The sequence below is a fragment of the Panthera pardus genome, unplaced genomic scaffold, assembly GCF_024362965.1.
Source record: "Panthera pardus isolate Hobbes unplaced genomic scaffold, ASM2436296v1 HiC_scaffold_11, whole genome shotgun sequence".
Taxonomy (NCBI): Eukaryota; Metazoa; Chordata; class Mammalia; order Carnivora; family Felidae; genus Panthera; species Panthera pardus.
This window is the reverse complement of record NW_026526666.1, coordinates 96,532,964-96,556,552: the sequence shown is the minus strand read 5'-3', so window position 1 is coordinate 96,556,552 and position 23,589 is coordinate 96,532,964. Positions and strand designations below refer to the sequence as shown.

Here is a 23,589-nt window from a genome sequence, read left to right as displayed (position 1 = left end):
AAAATGTACAGTGTTTAAAAACTTACCCAAAAAACCATTTATTGCTGTTTTTAACTTTCTACCATGGAACTCACCTTAGATCTGGAGCCCACATTTCCACCGATGGTAACTCAGTCACCTCTCATTGAAAACTTAGTATCTTTTCTGGAGAGATATCAGTTAAATTCAGATTGCTGTCTTTACCCTTTTTCCCTTCTTTTTGGGTTCTCAGGAGGCTTATGTATTTTCCTGTCTTGGGCATGTCTATTTGCCCTATGACTCTCCCTCTGGACACCTCAGGACTCAATGGAAATGTCTTCATCCCCAGGGATGCTAGAAAAGACTGTAGGTTGGGCAATGATGGTGGTAAGGCAGTAATGCTATCTCAGATCCTCAATGACTTAAAAGGCCATATGGTTATCATTTCTACTCTAATACTGGATGCCTCATATTGGCATGTACAATGAAACAATGCCCCACCCAACTGCCCAAGGCAGGATGTAAGACATTAAGAAGTCACTTTGGCTTTCAGATCCCCAAATCTCCCTGGGTGTCTCTACTCATCTCCTTTGGAGAACGAAGATTCAGGGGAGGCAGGGATCAGGCCCAATACTTTCTTGTTCATCTCTGTTTTGGCCAAGTTCCTCCCCAGCCCAGGACAGGATTTGAGAGTCTTCCTGTGCAGTGAGGGAGACATCATATCCTGTATTCTTCCTACTATGTGGCTTATAGTTGCGATTCTATGCTCTGTTTCCCAGCTTTGATTCTCCATAGTTCAAAACCACCATTTGTTAATTGTTATTTATTGTTTATTTACTGTAGGAGTCACACTATGCATATCTAACAACACTGTCCACCTTCAGATAATGTAGCACTTTATGTATTTGTGAACATTCTTATTCTTGGGACTGTTGTGTGTTTTACGTTTTTTACATATGTTATCAACCCCACGATACATTATTGTTTTGCCTTAAACCATCTAATATCTTTTAAAATAATTAAAAGATGAGAAAGAAAATGTCTTTGTTACATGTCGCTCCTTTCAAGTATTCTGTTTGTTTTTTTTTTTCATTTTTGTAAATACAAGTTTCCATCTAATGCTCTTTTCCTTCTGACTAAAGAAATTCCTTTCACATTTCTTTTAATGAAAGTCTACTGGTGATGAGTTCTCTCAATTTTTATCTAAGAAAAATCTTTATCTCACCTTCATTACTGAAAGATATTGTTATACAATTCTAGGTTGACAAGTATCTTTTTTCTTTTGGTGTTTTAAAGATGCAAAGATTATCTTTTGGTTTTCAGAGATTCATATGACAAGTCTGACACCTTTCTTACCTTTGTCCCTCTGAATGCAACATGCCTTTTTTCTCTAGCTGGTTTTAAGATTTTCTCACTGTGTGTGTGTGTGTGTGTGTGTGTGTGTGTGTGTGTGTGTAGCAATTTGATTATAATATGCCTTGGTACAGTTTTCTTTGTGTTTATCCTATTTGGGGTTTCCTGAGATTCTCAGATTTGTATGTTTATACTTTTACCAAATTTGGAAAACATTTTGTCCATTATTTCCTCAAATATTATTTTTGTCCCTGCCCCCACCCTACCCCCAGACTCCAAGTATGTGTATGTCAGGCAGCTTTATATTGTCAGAGAGGCTCTATTTGTTCATTCCAGAGAGCTTTATTACCCTCATTTCAAGTTCACTGGTCTTTTCTTCTGCATTGCTTAATCTGCTATTAATCTCATTCAGTAAAATTTCATTTCAGATATTGTAGTTTTCATTCCTAGAAGCTCCATTTGGTTCTGATTTAAATATCCTATTTTTCTCCTCATTATAATCATGCTTTATTTCACAACTCCGGACATGCAAAACGTATCCATAAAAGCTGTTTTAATAGCCATGTTTGCTAATACTATCACTTGTTATTTCTGGGTCTGTTTCTATATACTGATTTTTCTCCAGGATATGAGTCATGCTTTCTTGCTTCTTTACATGTCTGGTAATTTTTTATTGAATTCTGAGCTGGATGAATGTTGCATTTCTTGGGTGCTAGATTTTGTTGTACTTCTATACAAAAAAGAATGCTCCATTTTTTTTTTTTTTCTTTCTGGCAAGTATTTTAGTTACTTGCAGATCAGTTCAATTCTTTCAGGGCTTACTTTTAAACTATTTCTGGATAGGCCTAGAGTAGCCTTTATTCTATGGCTCCTTTAGCTTCATTTCTAAAGCCCGATCCTTCTGGAGTCTGTACCGAGTGTGCCCTGAATTCCGGCGAAGGCCGTCATCCACTTCGGCTGATGAGTACGTGAGCAATTTGTGTCCCTCGGAGATCTCTTAGAATTGTTTGCCTTCCAGCTGCCCAGACTGTAACTCTCCTCTCCTGGAACTGTTTCTTGCCAAGTCACGTAGGGTTTCATCCTACTCAGATACGGGATTGATATTCAGCCAACAACTCAAAGGGACCCCTTTACAGATTTCTAGAGATCTCCGTGCCTTCCTGTTCAGTTCTTTGTCTTGCAAACTGTAGCAAGAGTAGCCTTCCCAGCCTCTGCCTTCTCAACTCAGTGAGACCACCGGGGCTGTCCTTGGGCTCCTGTTCCTGTGCTCAAGTCTGGACATTCCCCCTTTTATTTTCTTTCAGAATGCTTGGTGATGATAGGTCTCAACTCCTCCCCCCACCCCCACTTTTCTAAAGACTCACCCCCTATCGTGCTGTCTGTTGTTCAAAGTCTGGGAATATTTGTTTCTAAGATATTGTACAGGTTTCTAGTAACTCTATCGTATACTAGTTTTTGATGATAACTTTCATCTTTAGGATTGTGGTTTTACAGTAGTTTTCCTGAGAACGCGTAGGATTTGCCTATTCTTGGTTGCAAAGGATAGATTTATCTGAAACTTATAGAAATTCTATAAGGAAAATTCGAATTCAAGGAAAAATAAGGACAATAATTCAATAATACTCATCGAGCACCGTCTATTTGCTAGTCCCTGTCTTGGTTGTTGGGGATTTAATCATAAACAAAGATTTAAAAAAATCTGTGCTCTTACTGAGGGCACTGTAGGGAAGGTATAGAAAGAGGCAACAAGCATAATAAATAAGTGAAATCTGAAAATTTATAACAGGTCAGACGGCAAGCGCTATGTGAATTATAGAGAAATAATAATCCCCCCAGCACACATGTGGCACTGATTGGAAAACATGGCCTTTGTCCCTTCATATACTTTAATGATAGAGGCCATCTGCTTAGAGGTAAAGTTGCCAAGCATATTACCATAAATGTCAGTCTACTCTAGGGCTGTCCCCTCGTGTCCTGTGAATCTCTGTAGTTTACAGACACTTAACACAAAGTCATCTTCATGGAAATGTTTGCCGGCTTGTTTCTTTCCAGTTTCCTCAGCAGGACATTGGATGCTCCTTGAGGGTAGGCATTATGTCTGCCTTCGCCTATGATTATATCCCCAAGCACTCCATAGGTTTGGCATTTGGAGACTGCTCAGTAAATATTTGTTAGTTGTTAAACACACGTGAAGAGATTTTCATGGATATACCGGTTTCTTGATACCTGCCCTGGTTGGACGTTATATGCATACTCCTACCTCTCTGCCTAAAAGTATGAGCCACTGGGGGCACTTAAAAATAAACTGGGGCGCCTGGGTGGCTCAGTGGGTTGAGCGTCCGACTTCGGCTCAGGTCATGATCTCGCAGTTCGTGGGTTTGAGCCCCGCGTCGGGCTCTGTGCTGACAGCTCGGAGCCTGGAGCCTGCTTTGGATTCTGTGTCTCACTCTCTCTCTGCCCCTCCCCTGCTTATGCTGTGTGTGTGTGTGTGTGTGTGTGTGTGTGTGTGTGTCTCAAAAAAAACATTAAAAAAATAAATAAAAATAAAAGTATAAGCCAGCTTCTCTTTGAAAATTACCTGTTATGATCACACTTTCCTTCTTTCTCTTTTTTTTCCGTAGCTGTGCAATCATTGTACACCCTCAATGACCAGATATCTCATTTTATTGTCACCAAGTCAAAGGCACTGGAAGAGGACAAAGACCCCTTCCTACCCACTGAGAAGGAGACTCTGAAGAGTTCCATGATCCTGATGAGGCACCTCTTAATGGACGCTCAGGTACAGAGATTCACAGAGAAATTCTGTAGAGAGTCGGCGGTGTCCTTTTTTTGTTTTCTTTTTAGTAGAAGTTGTGCAAAAATGTCTGACTACCGCGCTTATCGAAAACTGCCTTGGTGATGGACGTCCATGTAGCAGAGATTCTGATCCATTGGGTATTGGATTTCTGATTAGGAATTACTTAGGATTTGGTATTAAAATAGCTTGGTTTTAAGTCAAAGTAACGGGGCTTAAAAAGAATACATGTGTTGTTTCTGAGACTTTAACAGATCTCTCCTTAGCCTTGGAAAAGTGAAAATCCATTTACATACAAACTTGGCAGGCCTCAAAGCCGGGGAAGGCTTTGGAGTGGAGCAGCGCGTATCCCAAACAGCATCACCGAGCAGCTAATGAATATTTTGGTACATTTGATGCACTGTCGTTTCTTTTTTAATGCCCGCAATGAATTAATTACAGAAGGCATTTAGCCCGTTGCATGCTTTTGTCGAGATGCTCTTCTTCAAGGTTTCTCCTTGTGTACTATTTTATTGAAATATTTAAAGGTAATCTGTCTATTCCTTCTGGCTTTGTTGGTGGGTCTCTCCAGATACGTTGCTAGGCAAACACCAGGTGGTTCACTCGAGTTGATAGTTTTCTGTGTCAGTGAAGCCAAGCTGAACTAGATTTTATTGTCATTTCTACCTCTCCAGGATCTAGAAATGTTTCAGAAAATGTTCTTTGGTTTTGGTGATTTTGTATCCATTTGCCCCGGAGCTTTCTTCCTGAGCTTGTTTTCTGTTCGACAGCCGCGAGGTCAGCGCGGTGGGCGGTTTCCTGTGTTCCACTCGTATCAGATTTTGAACTGTGGTTCCTTTGCTTTTGTTTCTACCATGGTGGTGTTTTATGTTTTGTTTTTTTTTTTAAAAATCAATCCCGAAGCCTGTATCTTGTACCAGTAGGACTTTAACTGGCAAGGCTTTTGTGCGTTTCTCACCTGTCAATGTTTGAAGCTGCCCCATGGGGTTTTTGAGCCCCTATGTTGCGATGGCCCAAATTATGCAAAGCCTTTCATTTTTACTCACTGTTCTCCCTTCTCCCCTTCGTTATGAGCATCCCATTCGGTTTCTCCTTTCTTCCTGAGCCCGTCTGCCGGAAAAAGGAAAGATTCCGAAGCTCTAACAGCCAATTGTAAAACTCGGGGGGGCGGGGTGGGGGGGGAAAGGGGAAATTTAGAACGATTTACCAAATAAAAGAAAGCAAAGCGTTCTTGAGAGGATTAGCTTTCCTCAGTGCCTAGACCCAGTCCTACAACTAACACCCTCAGCCAAGGGAACTATCTACGTGAATCCCGGCAATACTGTGTAGAGTCTAGAGTTTGTAAAATCTCAGGAAGTAAAATATGATTCGTCTTTTCTCTCTCTTTCGCTAGTGTATAGAATGGGATTTCAGAAACGTTCAACATTGCTTAAGAAAATGTTTTCACCCCTGAGTGCTAGATTCATTTGACAACTTTTCATCCTAGATGGTGTTGATCACAATCCCCCCTCTCCTTTTTTTAATCTAATGAGACTAAACTATCCCATATAATGTGATTACTGTGTGGGACTGTTTCATTATTTCATTCTCTCCTGACCCCTCATCACTGCCTGCTAGAATTTTACACTCAAATAGCCAGAAAAAGTGGAGTGGAGGTATGGTGGATACTCCCCGAAGTCAGACCTCCAGAGGGAGGTGGGTCGAATCTTCTTCCTGAGCAGGGCAAAAATAGAAAACCAGCTCGGAAAGTGCTGTGATGTCTGGGCCCATTATTTCTTTTGCCTACTTCTGTTTGAAGCCTCTTCCCTCTTGTCTTTGAGACTAATATAGGATGAGGTAAATTGTGATTAGTTTGGTCTAAAAATACCACCCTCGTTGCTTTTTTTCTCCAAACCACTCACTTCTGGAAACATTATTTGTGGTTTTCTCTATGTCCGTGGCTAAAGTCAATTAGAATCATGTTACCTAACGCCCCCAGGCTCAGATCATGTCCCTAAGATTAGCGTTGCCAAACTTATAACATGCTGAGAAACCCCAACATTTTGGGCATGGTCAGGGGCGATATGTGGTTTTCAGTTTTGAAGGAGACATCTAGAGATATATGATTTTTAAGAAGACTCTTTAATGAGCATTTTTGGAAATGGAGCGAGTTTCCATTCATGTTTTGACATTGCTTCTTACCTCAATTGGAAAGACGAATGAATGCGCTTAGTTCATATTCCAAGTTCATCGATAACGGGAGGTCAACAGAATGTGAATTCCGTGTGCCTCCTTCCCTTCAGCTGCATTTTGTGATATTGATAGGTGTGCAGTAGGTTTGTGTATGGTAGGACGTAAGCTTCTCAAGAGCAGTAACCACATCCCTTAACTTGGTTGGTATATATAATAGCCTGCTCGCTTCCATACCCAGAGGACTCTTAATAGCATTAGATGATGATGAAATACTCTGACATCAGTTTGCGAGTTGAATGAAGTCAGGCACAAAGTATTCCAGAGAACCTGGAGGCTGCTTTCGAGAGCAACTGCTTAAAAGGCATAATCGATTCAAGTCACATCTGTCTTGGAAGCAATAAATCCTGCTTAGGAGAATGTCAAAGGCAAAAGCATTGCCGGGCTATGAAATTCTACCTCTGAGGATTATAAAACAGTATGCATACAGCAAACACATCTCCCAAGTATAATAGGGGTGCCGGGTATGATTGGCAGGTCTGACAGTTCATTCTACAGAGCGGAAGTGAGAAGGAACATCTCACAGGGGGAGCCCCCGAGGCCCACAGTTACTTATTCATTCCCTAAATGTCCGTCTGAACATTGAGGGGGTGTCTGAAAGAGGCAGGGCTCCCCTGTTTGCATTCCATTCCCCTTGTCATCTGCGGGCCCCCCAAATTCAATGACGTGTACCATTCAGACCGCATTTGAAACCTGACCTTGTGGCTTTTGTTCCTGGGAGCCAAACTGCCGACTCAGCCTCATGAGCGATTAGATTCATAACGCCGAAGAGGTAGTTCTTTCTGGTAGAGATTAATTCTTTTACTCGTACTGTGTGACTCTGCATGCTAAGAGGGGTTGATTACAGCCAACTAAATCTCCTGTTGGCACTCCTCTCTTTCTTCCCCCCAGAGACCTCGTATCATTATTTATTAAGGGGTGCGCGAATGCTTGGGAAAACAAGAAGATCGCTTTGTTGGCACAGGGCCCTCTGCTGGAAGGCTGGGCGCTACAAGGTGGAGACGGTCCCTTCCCTGTGGGGTCTTCTTCTGCAGCCACAGCGGCTTGGAGGGGCCTGTGTTCCATCGCCCAGGCCTGGCAGAGCGCGAGGCCCTTCTCCATGGACCCTGGCCTGGATTTGAAGGCAGGGCTTGCGTGCAGCAAGGCTGAGCCCCGGGTGCACCCCTCCCAGAGGTCCATCTCTAGGAACGAAGGAAGCAAGACTTTAAAAATAAAGATAAACTGGGGCGCCTGGGTGGCTCAGTCGTTTGAGCGTCTGACTTCGGCTCAGGTCATGATCTCACGGTCTGTGAGTTCGAGCCCCGTGTTGGGCTCTGTGCTGACAGCTCAGAGCCTGAAGGCTGCTTCTGATTCTGTGTCTCCCTCTCTCTCTGCTCCTTCCCCGCTCATGCTCTGTCTCTCTCTCTCTCCTTCAAAAATAAATAAAAACATTAAAAAAATTTAAAAAATAAAAATAAACTGCACAGCCATCATCTCTAAGCCAGTGTGTGCTCCGGGCCTGGCAGATGTCAAATGTTAGGTAGGAAATAAATGAAATCTGCTTCATCCTCTGCCCGCCCCTTTCTCTGCTCTTTCCTCCTCTTCCCTTTTCCCTTTGCCTTCCTTCCCCTCCTTCCTGCACCCCTCGCCCAGCATCCACTCTTCCTCCCCTACCTTCTCCTTCATTTCTCTCTCTCCCGCCTCTTCTTCCCGTTGGCAAAGTAAGTCTTAGTTGAGAAGCGGAATGAGATTTCTCCCTTCCCTTCCTTCCCCCTTTCTTTCCTTTTCTCATCTGCCTTTCTTTCTCTTCTTTGTGTTCAGAGGTCTCGAAAGTGTATTTGCCAAAAGCCCATATTCCCCCTTACCCGGCACGAGGGGGCGGGGTGGTGACTGGCAGGAGGCAAGCCTGGTTCAGGAGACAGGAGGGGATCCTGCCAGCATCTGAGACTCAGAGTGATGGTTGTCTGGGTAGTGTGAATTTCTGTTCTAGAATGGTCTGGAAAACTCCTCTCCTCTGGTTGGTTATGCTTTCTCATTAATTTCTGGCAACATTGGGCCGATTTAACATGAGATGATTGGCTGTTTGAGCTGCCCGGACACTTCACTCTCTAGACTGGCCTCGAGTGGGGAAGTGTGGTTTGGGGCGGAGACTGCACCAGAGGAAAGCATGGCTCAGGCTGCTGACACATAGTTGGGGACGGATGGCTTGTCAGCTTGTTTTGGGAAGGAGACCTTGGAAATCAGGTAACTGATACACATTCATGGCAGCCATAACCTTGGAAGAGATTCTCTCCCTTTTCTAGCACATTCCATCCCTCCATGTACTTTCTGAAGCCAACACTATGCTCAGGACGTGGAGCTCGTGGTCATTCCCAGTGCAGGCATCTGGTGCTTTCTGGCTGCAGCTGGCTTCAAGGTCAATGCCACGAGTAGGACCCTGTTGACAGTCCTAGGGAATGTCTTGCCTTTTAAGTTGTACAAACTGGGGTACCAGAAGGGTGCCTGGCTGTCAAGGTCACAGATGCTGGCCGCGGCTAAGGGTAGCACAGGAGCACGGGTTTTTTCTTAGTATCTTTTGAAATTGGACCCCATGTGGGAGAAAGAAACAGAACTGTCCCTACGTTGCGGCAAGCAGGGAAGAAAGTCTCAAATTAGAACGAGGGCAAAGAGGCAGAGTTCTCAAAAGAAGAAAATTACCCTGGGATGTGTTTAAATCTACGCACGCTGTCAGATTTCCACCTCTTCCAGGTCATAGGAGAAAGAAACACTTAAACGGACGTGGAGGAATTTAGTTCACCTAACTAGAGAGCTACATTGGTAAGCTGATTATTCAGAGGAGTCTCAGCTTATCCCCTCCGGTAATCCATGTGTTCCATTACCCATCGGTCCTGTGCATTTGAAAAGGCAATGCTTATTTTCTGTTCCCAGATGCAAAACTATAAAACCAGCGGGTCCTATGCCTGCAGTTTCTTACATAACTCGTGCAAGCTCACTTCCCATTCTGCCATGCGATTTTGATCTTTTAAAGTGTCGTGGCTTTTTTAAATAAATAAAATTTTAACCTGCAGGCATTGCCAGGCTTAGATGCAATCCTTGCGGTGACAGAGGCCCCAGCAATCACCTTCCCTGCTCCAGAGGAACGGAGGGTGATGCACACAACTGCGATGCTCTTCCTCTGATAAGCTTGAGTCTAGGTGTTCTTTACGTTAATAGCGAAAGGTGGCCTCTTCTGAGTCTCTTTCCATCTTTGTAAAATCCTATAAGGCAGAATTTTAGGGAAAGTGCTGGAACACTGACGTTTGCTTTCAGTGTTCACTATGCAAACAAACATCCAGGAACAGCTGGAACTGAGACTCAGGAAAAAACCGGATTCCTGTCCACTGCCGTGTTGTGAAGGAAAGGAACGTCTCTTAGATGGGTAGATACTATGTGTTTATTTCAACGACGTACATTTTACTTTTTATTTATTTTTAATGTTTATTCATTTTTGAGAGAGAGAGAGAGAGAGAGAGACAGAGACAGAGCACCAGCAGGGGAAGGGTAGAGAGAGAGGGAGACACAGAATCTGAAGCAGGCTCCAGGCTCTGAGCTGTCCACACAGAGCCCGATGTGGGGCTCAAACTCACGGACTGTGAGATCATGACCTGAGCCGAAGTCAGACGCCTAACCGACTGAGCCACCCAGGTGCCCCTAATGATATACATTTTAAATGGTAATAAAATAGAACGTATGCTGCTCTGATAGTCAATGGTCCATGGTATATAGTGAGGGAATCTGAAATAGTAGCAAAATCATGGAAAGAAGATTAGGGGTAAGGACTCGGTGGGGTTCTTTGGTCACCAGCAAGAAAGACCAGCTCTGATTAATAGAACAAGGGTAACATTTGATGGAAGCCAGTAGGCTTGACCTTTGGAAGAGGTGGAGGACAGCTACAGAGAGTTAGGTCTCAGAAATTAAAGAGCGGTCGCTTCAGGGTGCTGGGGTTGGGATAAATGGACTCCAGCTATTTTCTCTCTTCGTGTCACTTTGATCAAGGATCTGATCTGCGTGACTCAGGTCAGTGGATCGTTTTCCCCATTGGCATGTTGAGGGTGTGCATGTGGAGGGATGGTGCCACCTAGACCGTGTGTGCTGTGGGGAGCACGCCATTGTTACCACAAGAAGGGAGAGGGGACTCTGGGCAGATGGAAGCAATAATAAACCTACCACGCACTCGATATGCATACACTCGGTGCTCTGTCCCAGCACAGGGGTGTGCACTCAGCTCCAGGGAGAGAGAGGGACAGAACGTTGGCCCCGCCCTAGAGGGACTCAAGATGTAGTTGGGCAGGGATCAGACACTGAAGCGCCTTGTGATAAGGCATGTGTGGGGGCCACAGAAGCCCAGAGAAGGAAGTGGCTAATATTTGCAGGTCACTTTACTGTTTACAAAGCACTTCTGCCGGCATTTTGTCATCTTTTCCTCTCAGCCATGAGAAGTACGGGAGGTCGGGTATTATTCTCTGTATTTTGAAAACTGGGTATTAAGCTTTAACAAAATAGACTTTTTTATGTTGTGTTCCATCCAGCCATCGCAAAGCAAGCGTAATTGATTTCTAAGTTGTAGGTGGTGACCCTCGGAGTGTTTGCTTCCCAAAGGGGTTATTAAATGGAGGGGAAAGGAGGGTGTAATTTGGGGAAAGGAGAAGATTTAAACCTGGCTTTAGACATACAACAGTGCTCCTAACTCAAAATGTTTTTAACAATGTTAATAAATATGCAACACTTTACTAAAGCCAAGCTCTACCCTTTCAGACTCTTAGAAGGCTTAGGGTTCTAAGAACACGGTTTTCAAAAATCTTTAAATAGACTATAAAAGGTATTATAGGGACCCCCCCCCCAATATTCTAGTCTCCTCATCGTGTTCTATAGTTATATTGGCAAATATATGGCTCCAAAAATAATACCCAACCCTACTATCACCCTTTAGGTGAGTGGTTCTCTACTGAGAGGGGAGGAGAGCACTTATGCTCCACGCAGGGACATTTGGCAGTGTCTGGAGGTATTTTTGGTGGTCACGGCTGGTGGGGGTTGCTGGGCAGGGGTGGTGGTGCTCCTGGGATCTGGTGGGTAAAGGCCAGGCATGTTGCTAAACTTCCTACAGGGCACAGGATGGCCCCGTATGACAAAGAATTATCCAGCCCCAGTGCCACTGGTGTCGCGATTGAGAAACTCGGCTTTTAGACCCTACAATCAATCATAATTTGTCCTCAAGATAGATCTTAGTTATTTTATCATTCATTTCTTGAGCACCTACAGTGTGCCAAGCCCTGTGCTAGACTGCGGGGAGCAATATTGAGAGCGAAAGGAGGATCTTGAATTTTAGTGGGGGCGGGTAGCTCTAAGTGTGCAAATCAACATAATAATGAGTTTCAGTACTTGTCTTAAAGATGCATGAGAACCTAATTGAGATAAGAGTTCAAATGTTTTCTCTTTGAACATAACATTTAAGCTGAGATCTGCAGGGAGAGAGAGCGAAGGAGAGAGAGAATGTGACCTCTACTCATACATTATTGCATATAATTTGTACTTTAATTTAGTTGTATGTATTTAATACCACTCCATGAGGTAACTGGAAATAGATCCCCTGGGGTGTTGCAAAAGATCTAAGCAAATTATTTATTCCAGAAATTTACATATAATTTAGAGAATATAAAAATTCTAACTGGTCTCTCAGGAGCAGAGAATTTTTTTATTTTTTTTGCCTATGGGTGTCCACAGAGGAACCAGGATCTCTCTCTTTTTTTTTTTTTTTTTTTGCTAGATACTGTGGACATAGAGACACATGCAAAGGAAGGCCAGCATAAGAGCTGTTTGAACTACATGAGACACAGGAGTCTGATGGGTGAAGGGAAATCTGGGAAGATGTAGACAAGGAAATGAGGAGGTGAAGGCTACTGTTACTTAGCTGAAGAGCTGCCATCTAGAACACGGCCCACTGTCAGTTCTCAGTTATGCACCTATAGATTAGTAACTTTGGATTATCTACGGGCAGAGCCTTCCTTCCCTGGCGGCACACACTCAGGAAATGTAAACCAGCGTTAGTCTGAATGAGACATAATTAGAAAGGTAATTTCACTGCCAATATAGATATTTTTTTACCATAATGGAATTCAATATCAGAATTTTCTTTTAGTATCAGTTACATGGTACTTTTTTAACGCTGTGGCTCTCACCCATTAGTCTGATAGTAGAGAGCAGAATGGATGCCATGTAATTATAATCCTAAAATAACTTACGCTTAGAATGGTAACTCCTCTGCAGAGATGTTGGGACCTCCTATTCACGTTCAACTCCAACATTCCCCGTCGGGCAGCCAGGTAAATAGAGGCGTGGTGTTGCTAAGTGTCATCATTGATGTCCTGTGTTAGATCTGGGAGTAGAGCCAGAAAATCTCTTTGATGCCAGCTCAAGCCAATATTCCATGTTCCTTCACTCCTTAGCTCTCAGTCAATCATGCTTAAAAGCAGTTTAATAGTGAGATGGTGACTTGGCTCTTCCAAGTTCTCACTTACTCCTGTGGACTTGAAATAAACTCACTCAGCTTTGGCCAGCTTAGTAGCCTGGATACTTAATTTCACAATGGACATTCTTGTCTTGGGTTACTCATATGCATCTACTATCTCTTTTTCTGTCCTTGAAAAGTAGGAGACAATGAAACAGGCTCATGATAAAATTGATCATGAAAATCACAACATGGATTTGTATCAGTGAACTACTGCCACGTTAAACAACCATCTTAGAACTAGGTGGTTCAGAACGATAACTTGTGTTTACTTCTTGAAGTCTGCGGATTGACTGGGGTAATTTTGCTAACATGGGCGGGCATGGCTGATCTTGACTGGTCTTACTCCCATATTTGTGGTCACTGGGGCCTGGTGGGTCTCAGATGGCCTTGGCTGGCACGATTCAGCTGTCCTCCATGTATCTTTCATATCCATCCAGCAAGCTAACTCCGGAATATTCTCCTATTGGTGATAGGGGTCCTTAAAAAAGAACAAGTGGACAAAAGCAATCATTTTTTCCAATCTATGTTTGCATCAAGTGCACCACTATTCCACGGGCCGAAATGAGTCAGATTACCAAGCCCAGAGCCAGTGTGGTATTGCACCACCTAACAGGCTGCATAAAGCATGGATCGCTGATGTAATCAATCCACCACATAAACAAAGCAAAGTAGCAGAAGATTTCTTCGTGCAACTCTCGGCAATATTTGATCTTTTAGAAATGGGAGTCTGGGGGCGCCTGGGTGGCGCAGTCGGTTAAGCGTCCGACTTCAGCCAGGTCACGATCTCGCGGTCTGTGAGTTCGAGCCCCGCGTCAGGCTCTGGGCTGATGGCTCGGAGCCTGGAGCCTGTTTCTGATTCTGTGTCTCCCTCTCTCTCTGCCCCTCCCCTGTTCATGCTCTGTCTCTCTCTGTCCCAAAAATAAATAAAAAAAAAAAAAGTTGAAAAAAAAAAATTAAAAAAAAAAAAAAGAAATGGGAGTCGGAAATGTCCTAATTAGCAAGCTTCATGCACATTATCTTTCGGAAAGACTGATCCAGTCAGTTTATTTAGAGGGACACGAATTGTGTTCTTCTGCCCTTATCCAAGCACAGAGGACAGACCGTGTTTGAACAGCTGGCAGATATATTTTAAGAGGGCTCTATGTCAAGCTCGAACAGGATGGTTTCAATGGGCCCGTGACCAAGTGTGAGAAGCGTGTGCTTGTGCTGGCTCTAGACGCATGATGAGCCATTAAAATCCCATTGTTCTAGCTGGTCACTCAAGCCAGGTGCATGGTTTATTTGTTCAACAAACGCTTCCCGAGCTTATACTAACCACATGAAAGGTACAGTGGTAAACATTGCAGGGATATGTGAAAAGTAAAAGTGGTAAAGGACCATTGAGTCCTTACTATGTGCCAAACTCTGTGCTAAGGACTTTACCTTACCTCCGAATCTCATTTGTGAAGTGTGTATCATTTCCCCTACTTTATGGATGAGGAAATGAGGCCTAGAGAGGAAACTTCCTTAAGGTCACATATCAAGTGAGTAGCCGTGCTACTTTAATTGCAAAAATGCCTGCGATTCTTTACTTTTTCTCTTTGCGGTATGCCTCTGGAGCCTTTCTCACTATGAGCTAGGATTTGTTTTCACACCCCTTGAATCTGAGCTGCCTTGTAATTTTTTTGGCCCAGAGATTGTGGGGGAAGACTAGGCCAGTCCAGAGCCTAGCCTCCAGATGCCTCCATGTTTCTGCTCTTTCTTGAAGCCTTGTCTCTGATGTGAGAGTAAGTCTGGCAAGAAAACTGGCAGAGGCAACACCACATGGAACAGAGGTATAATCTCCCTGCTGAGCCTGTCATAGACCAGGCAGCCCCCAGCTGACCTACGGAGGTACCGATGCAAGAGTGAGCCTAGCTAAAGTCGGCTGAACTTACCCCAGGGCAGCAGAATCGCCCGTCTTTCTGTCGACTTGGAAGAAATAAAAAATGGTGATTGTTTTAAGCCGCTAAGTTTCAGGGTGGTTTGTTACACAGCAAGAGCTGACTGATACAATAGTAGAGCCAATATTTGAAGTCAGATCGGACTGATAACCAAGCCCTATAAGGGAAGACGAGCTGGGAAGCGTAGTCCAGCCATGTTCTCGGGGAAAGAAGAAATGGATTTGGTGAGTCTTTAGCTAGTGTCTGCCATACATCCCCTCTGGTTTCATACCATTCATCTAGCTTGAAACCACAATAACGGTGGGAAATTATTGAATGCTTTCAAGCCAAGGGATGACCTGGTTGTATTTGGGTGTGTGAAAAATCACCATGGTTAAGTGTGAAGGATGGATTCACCAAGGCAAGAGATGGGAGAGCTTCTCTTGGTGAGAAACCATGGTCTGCGGTAGGAGGATTAAAGAAGGGATGTACTCAGGGAAGGATTAAGAAGTAGGACCAATTGAAATTTGGGGGGGGGAAGAGAAAGACAAGTCTAGGATGAGTCTCAGATTTGGGGTTTGGGTGCCTGGGAAAAGTGGTAGCATCTGATAAAGGAAATAGGACCAGCAGGCTTGGAGGGGAAAATGATGAGTTTGGTTTGGAGTCTAGGAAGACTGAGGGACCTGTAAGACATCTGGGCAGGGTTGTCTGGGAGAGAGTCGAAACTCTGTCTTCAGTTTCAGAGAAAGTTGTGGCTGAAGGGGGGAGTCTGCTACTCATCAATGTATGGACCATACGTTGGAGTCCTTCTGTATCTCCTTAAGTTCTCAGTAGCACACAACAGAATCTACTTTAATTTAAGTAGAAAGACCTTTAAAAGAAAATTTGACATTTTTGATAGTTCACAGCATCTCTAGGAGGTCTCAAAAACTGGGTTTGGAGGCCACATAACCAGCAGCCAGGAGAAACCAGTCAAGACTGTTAGTGGAAGCCATCCAGTGACTGCTTCACCCAGTAGCACCTGTAAACTGAGGACTGGATGCAAGAACCTTCTCCGGTGCTATTCTGAAGAACCAGGTGCTTCTGCATCCAGCGTGCTAAAAGAGCCAGTCTCCTCCCATGCAATGGCTACCTCGTTGTCCTCTTGTACATCACTGAGGAAGAACCTAGGCTACCTGGCAACCTTAGCCACAGGGGAACCTGGGAAATGTAGTTTTAGATTTCCATTCTCTGTAGTTCAGGGAAGCAGGCTAGAGAATGTTGGAATGTGTGCAAGCGAGCCAACTCACGGTATGCCCGACAGAAACACAGAGGAAATTACATAGGGAAATTGTACGGCGAGGAGCAGAGGCAGAAGAAACACCGTGGAGTAGACGAAACGTCCTCTTTTCACTTAAACTAGATTGAGATGGCTTTCTGTCATTTGCAGCCTGAGGAACCTTGACTAATAGGGTGCCTAAACTTTATAGAAATGCCATCCTTCCTCCCCAGTGTCATCCTGTCAACATGCCATGTGTTCCCTCACATGATTAACCACAGAGCCAAGTGGGAGCTTTTCCTAAGCAGGGGCATCTGGACCCTTGCAATTAAGCCCTGGGAACCTTCTTGCCTGTACTTAAACATTTATGCAGTTTTATACAGTTGCCTACACACTTACGCAGTCACGCACAGGACTTGAATTCAAAGAAGACCACTATAAAGCAACGCTCATTTTAAATCAGTAACCTACTAAAAAAGTTTGAATATATGCAGGGAGGCGGAACAAGGACCCTTCCTCCTGGGTCTGGACAAAAAACAAAAACAAAAACAACACCCCCAAAACAAAAAACCCAGCTTGTTATTCTGGTAGCGCAAATTGTACGTTGGTGTTCATAAACGATATGCATCACATCTCAGTGCATGCTCGTAGATTTTTCCAGTGTATTTCTAAATGGAATTTGAATCAGTGTTTGCAGAACCTTTGAAATACCTCCACCAAAGCCCACAGTTATGCAGAACACAGCTGGTCGTGGACACCCCACACGGCGTTTTCTCTAGCTTCATCGGAAGGGACCAGCTCCTTTGTCATGGGTTGAATTGTGTCCTCCAGAAGAGATACGTTGGAAGTCCTCACATCTGGAACCTCAGAATGTGGCCTTATTGGACATATGGTCTTCACAGAGGCTGCCAAGTTAAAATGAGGTCATTAGAGTGGGCGCTAGTCCAGTATGACTGGTGACCTTATAACAAGGGGCAATTTGGAGACAGAGCCACACATGCACTGAGGGGTGGGCAATGTGGAGTCACGAGGAGAATGCCATGTGATGCATCTAGAAGCCCGGGAATGTCTGAGGCTCCCGCAGCTGGGAGAGAGCCCCAGGACAGATTCTCCCTTAGCGTTTCCAGAAAGAAGCAAACTTGAGGTCACCTTGATTTGGGGCTTCTAACCTCAAGAACTGTAAGACTGTAAATTGCTACCGTTTTAAGCCACCTGGTTCCTGGCACCTTGGAATGGCAGCAACAGGAAACTAATACACCCCTCCTGATGAGAAAATCACAAACTAAGAAGGCACAGTGTGGCCCAACAGCAGCATTATTTTTCTTCGTTTTCTTAATGGGATGAAAAGGATTGTTAAGGAAGGCCTATGTGCATGTTTCCTCACTCTCCAAAGAGTAACAGCCCTGATTGGCAAACCTAGAGGTTTTATTTCATCCAAGGTAAGTTAAGGGTCCCGTATGGGCCCGGGCGTGGCATGGCAGGTGGCTGTGTTTTCTCGGCAGTTGCCGTAGGCGGTGTCGCCGTTGATTACGCCACGATGCCAACAGCACACATAATTTGTTGATTCCCTATTGTTGGTTTCTCTGTGTGATGGGAAGTTGTCACCTGGCTTATGCCTTTCTTTTCATCATCATTACTGCCTCCACTCTGTCATCCTTCCAACTCTAAATCAAAGGGAAGCGTGTCTTCTCTCATCTGGGAAGTGTTCCGGATGCATATCATTAGCACAGAGGAGCACTTGATTTCAGATCATCGTTAGGGCTTCTTAATCGGTTTCAGCCGAACCTCGGCATTTTGGCAGGACCGCGGGGGCAGATAAGCAAGTGAGATGGAGATCTGGCAAAGTTCATGGGGCAGCTGCCCCGCACAGAGTCACGAGGCTCCCTCAAGAGGGACAAACCGAGTCTCTCCTGGGATGCGGTGTCTGGCTCCGTGTGGCCAAACGGGCGGTGTCACTCTTCGGCCGTCACGTTCCGCCTTTGGAGGAATCGTGAAGTGGATTACCTCTCTCTCCCGGGACTTGTGCACCTCTCCTGACTCTGAGCTCTTCTTCCTCATCAGGCTTCTGTCTCGCTGGCCCAGGTCCTCAGTGGGTTTCCCTCCATCAGGCTTGCCCCTTCCACGTTGCTTTCTGTGGCCCCAGACCCATCCTCTCCCACCAGGCTTCTGGAAGGCTGCACGTGCATCATCGTTTGCACATGTTAATGGCTGCCCTTTCTTCTTCGTTCTACAGAACCCTGAAGAATACTGTGGAAGAGAGAAGCATGGGGCGTTGGGGAGGAGAGGGACAAGCCTAAATCAGAGTAGCTGAGGGAGGGGAATACTTCCAAGAGGAACACATTTTGAGTAGTTGGGCAACATTCAAGTCTGGATGTCGGAGGATGGAGATTTGGGGTTGAGGAATCTCAACCTCTTACGTGAGTGCCTGTTCAGTCTTGTTTCTCTTGTGCCAACCCCTCTCTGGATTTTGTTGGAACATTCGAGTACGGTTTTGGTTCCAGGGGAACATAATGAAGCTGTTGGCCCGGTTGGCTGGAAAATGCATTTCCACCAAAAAGGTCAGTCATTCAGGAAAGGGCCGATAATTTTTTTTATAGAAACAATTTCTTACATAGGAAAAAGGGATTTTTTCTTCTATAAGCACATGATTTGTTTTCATTAATGGAATGTTTCTTTAAAAAATAAAGGTGGGATTTTTATTTTTTTTAATATTTTTTAATGTTAGAGAGTGGGGGAGGGACAGAGGGGGAGGGAGAGGGAGAGAGAGAATCCTAAGCAGGCCCCATGTTCAGTGTAGAGCCCAACGTGGGGCTCGATCCCATGACCCTGAGATCATGACCTGAGCTGAAATCAAGAGTCAGACGCTTAACTAATTGAGCCACCCAGGTGCCCCCTAATGGAATGTTTCTAATTGATTGTTAAGCCTCTTCCTTATTCATCAGTGAGGACAGGGTTACTCTTGCAAAGCCAAACGATTGGTAACGTTTAGCATCACTTGTCCCTCTGTCCTCTCCTCTCTGGGCTTCTGGGGACCTTGCACACCTCATTTTCACTCCTCATTGCTGACAGCTCTTTGGGATTAAGATTCGGTCCCAGAAGCCCAGAGAGAAGAGGATGGGGGGACAACTGGATTTGTCCAGAGTGGGCCATCTAAACAAAACCAGATGATCGTTAGGGATTTCAAATACAAAAACGACTGACAGTAAAAAAATAATCCCACCAAACATTTGAAAAATAACCACAAAATGAGACAGAAGGTATAGAATGACAAACTCAATAAACTGAAAAAGTTACATAGGAGAAACTGGTCAATAGAGGAACTGGGACAAGATTTTAAAATAAGTATAATTAATATCCTCAGAGAGGTAATATTGAATACTGCATCTAAGAAATCAGATCAGAGGTCCTGCATTTACCCATGCATTGAGTCCACTGGTATTTAGTGAGCTGCTACTATATGTTAGGGACAGTTGATGCACGGGGCAGTGAAGAGTAAATAAAGCTAAGTCCCAGTCCTCATGGAGCTTCAGGTCTAGTTAGGGGAGACAAAAAAAGATAATAACCAGTGAAACAAGTAAATATATGTCAGGTGATGTGTGTTGTGATGAGAAGTAAGGCAGGGTAAGAAACACTTAAGAGGTACAGGAATGGGGAGGGTGATACTATTCATACAGGATGGTCAGAACAGGCCTCAGGAAATGAGAGAGTAGATGAGCCAAGTGAATATCAAGGGGAAGAATGTTCCAGACAGAAGGAACAGCAGGTGTCAAGGCCCTGAGCCGGGAGGATGTCTCAACGCTTCAAGGAACAACCAGGAGACTTATGTAGTTGGAGTAGGATGAGCAAAGTGTGAGTGCCTTAGAAAATGAATCAGAATGGTAGGGGGGTGGGACAGGGCAGATTATTTATGGCTTTGAAGGACTCTGGCTCTTGCTCTGAGCAAGACGGGAAGCCATGGAGTGCTTTAGGCAAAGAGCTTGATTTGACTTGACTGAACATTCTAAAAGGAATGATTGGACTGTTATGGAAAAAACCGACTGTGGGGGGATGAGAAGTGGAAACTAGGTAATCAATTAGGACATTGTGGAAATAACCCAGGTAAGAAGCAATGTGGCTTGGACCATTGCCTCTTGAAGGTGGTGAGAAATGGTCAGCTCCCGGAAATCTTTTGTAGGCAATGCCGAGAAGATTTGTTGACCTACTGGATGTGAGGTGAGCAAGAGAAAGGGGTCAGAAGAACCCAAGGAACTGTAAGAACAAAGACTATCAGGAGGGAGGGGCAGAGGAAAGCAGAGCATCACTGAGGGTGGGATCAAGAGTTTGGCTTCGGACATGTGTTCGAGATGCTTGGAAGGATGCTCCAACTGGAGATGTTAAGTGGGAAGTTTGGCATTTAGGGGAAAGAACCCAGCTGGAGACACTCAGTCGTGACACTGGGCAGTTTCATCCAGACGGTTGGTGGAAACATGGAAAGAAATGGCCCCAGGACTGAGCCCTGGGCAATTCCAAAACCATTCAGAGGCTGAAGAGATGTGGAAGGGCTTCACAAAGACAGAACAGGAATGCCAGGCTGAGAAATTCTCCCAGAGTGCAGCATAAAGGAATCAAAGTAGGAAGTCAGGTGTCCCCAGACCGAGCAACGGATGGGTCGACGCAGGGTTGGATAATAGCAGTCACAATCATAATGGTAGTGGCAGCAACAACTCATGAGCCATTTCAAGTTATCAAAAATAAAGGGGAAAAAAAGGGAAAGCCACTAGGGAGAGGCTGGTATCACTCAGATCACAAAGGGTCTTGGAGGTCCAGGAAAATGCTTGAATTTTATTCCAAGAGTAATGGCAGTCGCCGAAGGGTTTTCAGAAGGCGGGAGGGTGGTGACAAAAATTGGATTTGTTTACAAGGCCATTTCTGGTCTCCTGGGCTGGGGGTGAGCACAGAAGCCCGGTGAACAGGTGGGGAGCTGCCTGAATTGCGCCCTCAGGAGGCGGACAGTCTCTTAATGTGAGAGCTTGCCAAGTGCTACGCACTAACTACTTTACATGCGTCAATTTATTCAGTCTCCCTGCCCCCCCAGGACCCTTCCGTTACCTCCCTTTGGCGGATGAGTTAATGGACACGCAGAGAATTCCTGAGCTCGCCCAGCCAGTAGGTGGCAGAGCTGGGATGTGAACCTGGGTCCTCGGGCCTCAGAGCCCTGGCTTTTAACCAGTACCCAGTAGAGCGGTGATATGGAGACTGGAGAGGTGGATGGGTTGGGGACGCAGCAGGGGCAGGGTGAGGGTGCAGGGGAAAGGGGAAGAAATGAATCAAGAATGACTCCTGTCTTACTGTCTTGAGCATATCGCTGGCACTTTTGCTGCCATCATTTCACACTCCTGCTTGAAACTCTCATTGCCCGCCCCCCACCCCCAACACACACACCGAATTTAGAATAAATCCACACTCTCCTCAACTGCCTGGAGGACCCTGTGCTGAACACTGTGCCGAGAAGGTGGCCAGTGTTCAGTTTGCCCAGGGCCAAGGGCTTTCAAGGATGTGAGTTTAGTTTTTTTTTTGTTTTTTTTTTTTTTTAATTTTTTAATGTTTTTATTTATTTTTGAGACAGAGAGAGACAGAGCATGAGCAGGGGAGGGGCAGAGAGAGAGGGAGACACAGAATCCGAAGCAGGCTCCAGGCTCCGAGCTGTCAGCACAGAGCCTGACACGGGGCTCCAACTCACGGGCTGTGAGATCATGACCTGAGCTGAAGTCGGACGCTCAACCAACTGAGCCACCCAGGCGCCCCTGAGAGTTTAGGTTTTAAAACCAGGGAAGTCCCTGGCAAACCTGGATGAGTTGGTCACCCTCCCGCCATGCCACTTCCCTGCCCCACACCCTGCCCAGTTGCCCAGGGACCTTCCTTTTCATGGAGGGGACTCTCCCCACCTCTGCCTTTGCAGACGGGGTTCCTGCATGTGGATGGCTCTCTGTTTGGCACTTGGCACAACTGTGTCCTCCGGTCCTGGGCTCTCACCTTCGCTGTCACTGCTCCGAGTGGCCTTGCGGACCACCTTGTGCCATGTAACTCACTACCAACATTCCTGCCACCCCCAGAACTTATCACGGGTTCAACAACTTCATTCAATTACCTGATTACTCCTGTGCTCAGGTATTAATTAGCTCCATGAAGGCAGGGCTCACGTCTTTCTTGTTCACCTGCATACACATTGGAAGAAGCTCTCTGAGGACTGGAGAAGAGACATCATCCACAAAGGCGGCAAGAGACATTTCACTGGAGTATCTGGAAAGACTTCACTACGAGCAGCTCCCAGGAAAGGTTACCAAGCGAGCTGGCAGCAAAAGCCCATTTAGAAATTAAGGCTTGTAAGTAAGTTCCCAGCCTTTCTTCCCGCTACCTCTGCCCTCTGGCCTGCTTTGGTCAGTTAAGGAGAGAGCTGAGATCCCACACGGGTCTCAGGCTTGGTTGCTGGACAGACGATGAATTCCGCAAGCTGTTTTCTACCTGGCGTCTTCCTTCTGCCTGACTCCGCTGGAGACAGCGCAGCTGATACTTGGGGAAGCCACTGCCTGGAGTGACCCAGGTGACTGCTCTGTGTCATTCCTATCACAGATAAAAGTGGGCACTGTTCATACACTGTTTAACTTTTCTCTGGCTCCATGCATGTCCTATGCAGTCCTGTTTGGGTATTATTTTAAAACTTAACGCTTGTACGATTGTAACAGTGAAAAATTGGAAACCACATACAAATCTAATAATATTTGATTGGCTAAATGAATTTTGGCACATCCCTAGAGTGGAATAGTCTAGAACCATTAAACACAATTACGTAGATCTATGTTCACTGACATGGAAACATGTCTGTGATAAATTGGTAAATAAAAAGAAAAAAGAAAAAAGCCCAGAAGGAAACACACAGAAATGTTGGCAGATGCAGTCTCTGAACAGTGAGATAATAGATTTTTAATTTTCTTCTTTATTTCATTTTGTTTTTCTGAATTTCTACAGTGAGATGTATTATTTTCATAACCAGTACGGGAAAGCTCTCCCCCTATATAGAACAAGTAAAAACCAGTTTGAGAGGAAAAAAATGTGTCTCATTAATATTTCTTATTCTGCCCAACTACCCTTAGTCTCCTAGAGATTCAGAATGAGCCTGGAATACATATGTTGTATATGAAAAATGTTCTTTGTAATATATTTCCGACTACATATATGAAACGCAGAAAACATGCTACCATAGACTGTGTAACATGGTATATGCTTCATGATCTAAGTATGTTCATATACATGTGTCTACATATAAAGCCTAGATGCATATAACTTATATGCATATATCTTGTCCTTTACTTGGTCTGTTGTTTTGCTGCATTTATTTTTCGAAGTGAAATGATGCCTATCCTATTCAGATCATCGGTTTGTAACGTAATCCCTTGTCGCACCTGTGTTGGAAGCGAATGCCCACCAATGGTCTTGGGTTGCCTCTTTCTTTTCTTTCCTCCTTTTTAATGAGATCTTTTTGAAAGATCAAGCCCCCAGCTGGCTGGCTCCATTGAGGACCACGGAGCTTCTG

At 44.8% G+C, this 23,589-nt stretch overlaps 1 protein-coding gene across 1 annotated transcript in view; it reads left to right on the top strand.

Annotated features, from left to right (window-relative positions):
* KAZN (kazrin, periplakin interacting protein) overlaps window positions 1–23,589 on the top strand; it is a 1,070,250-nt gene that overhangs the window by 247,474 nt on the left and 799,187 nt on the right. Inside the window, 1 exon segment of the mRNA XM_019461891.2 lies at window positions 3,933–4,090. Coding sequence (XP_019317436.2) covers window positions 3,933–4,090 — 158 coding nt within the window.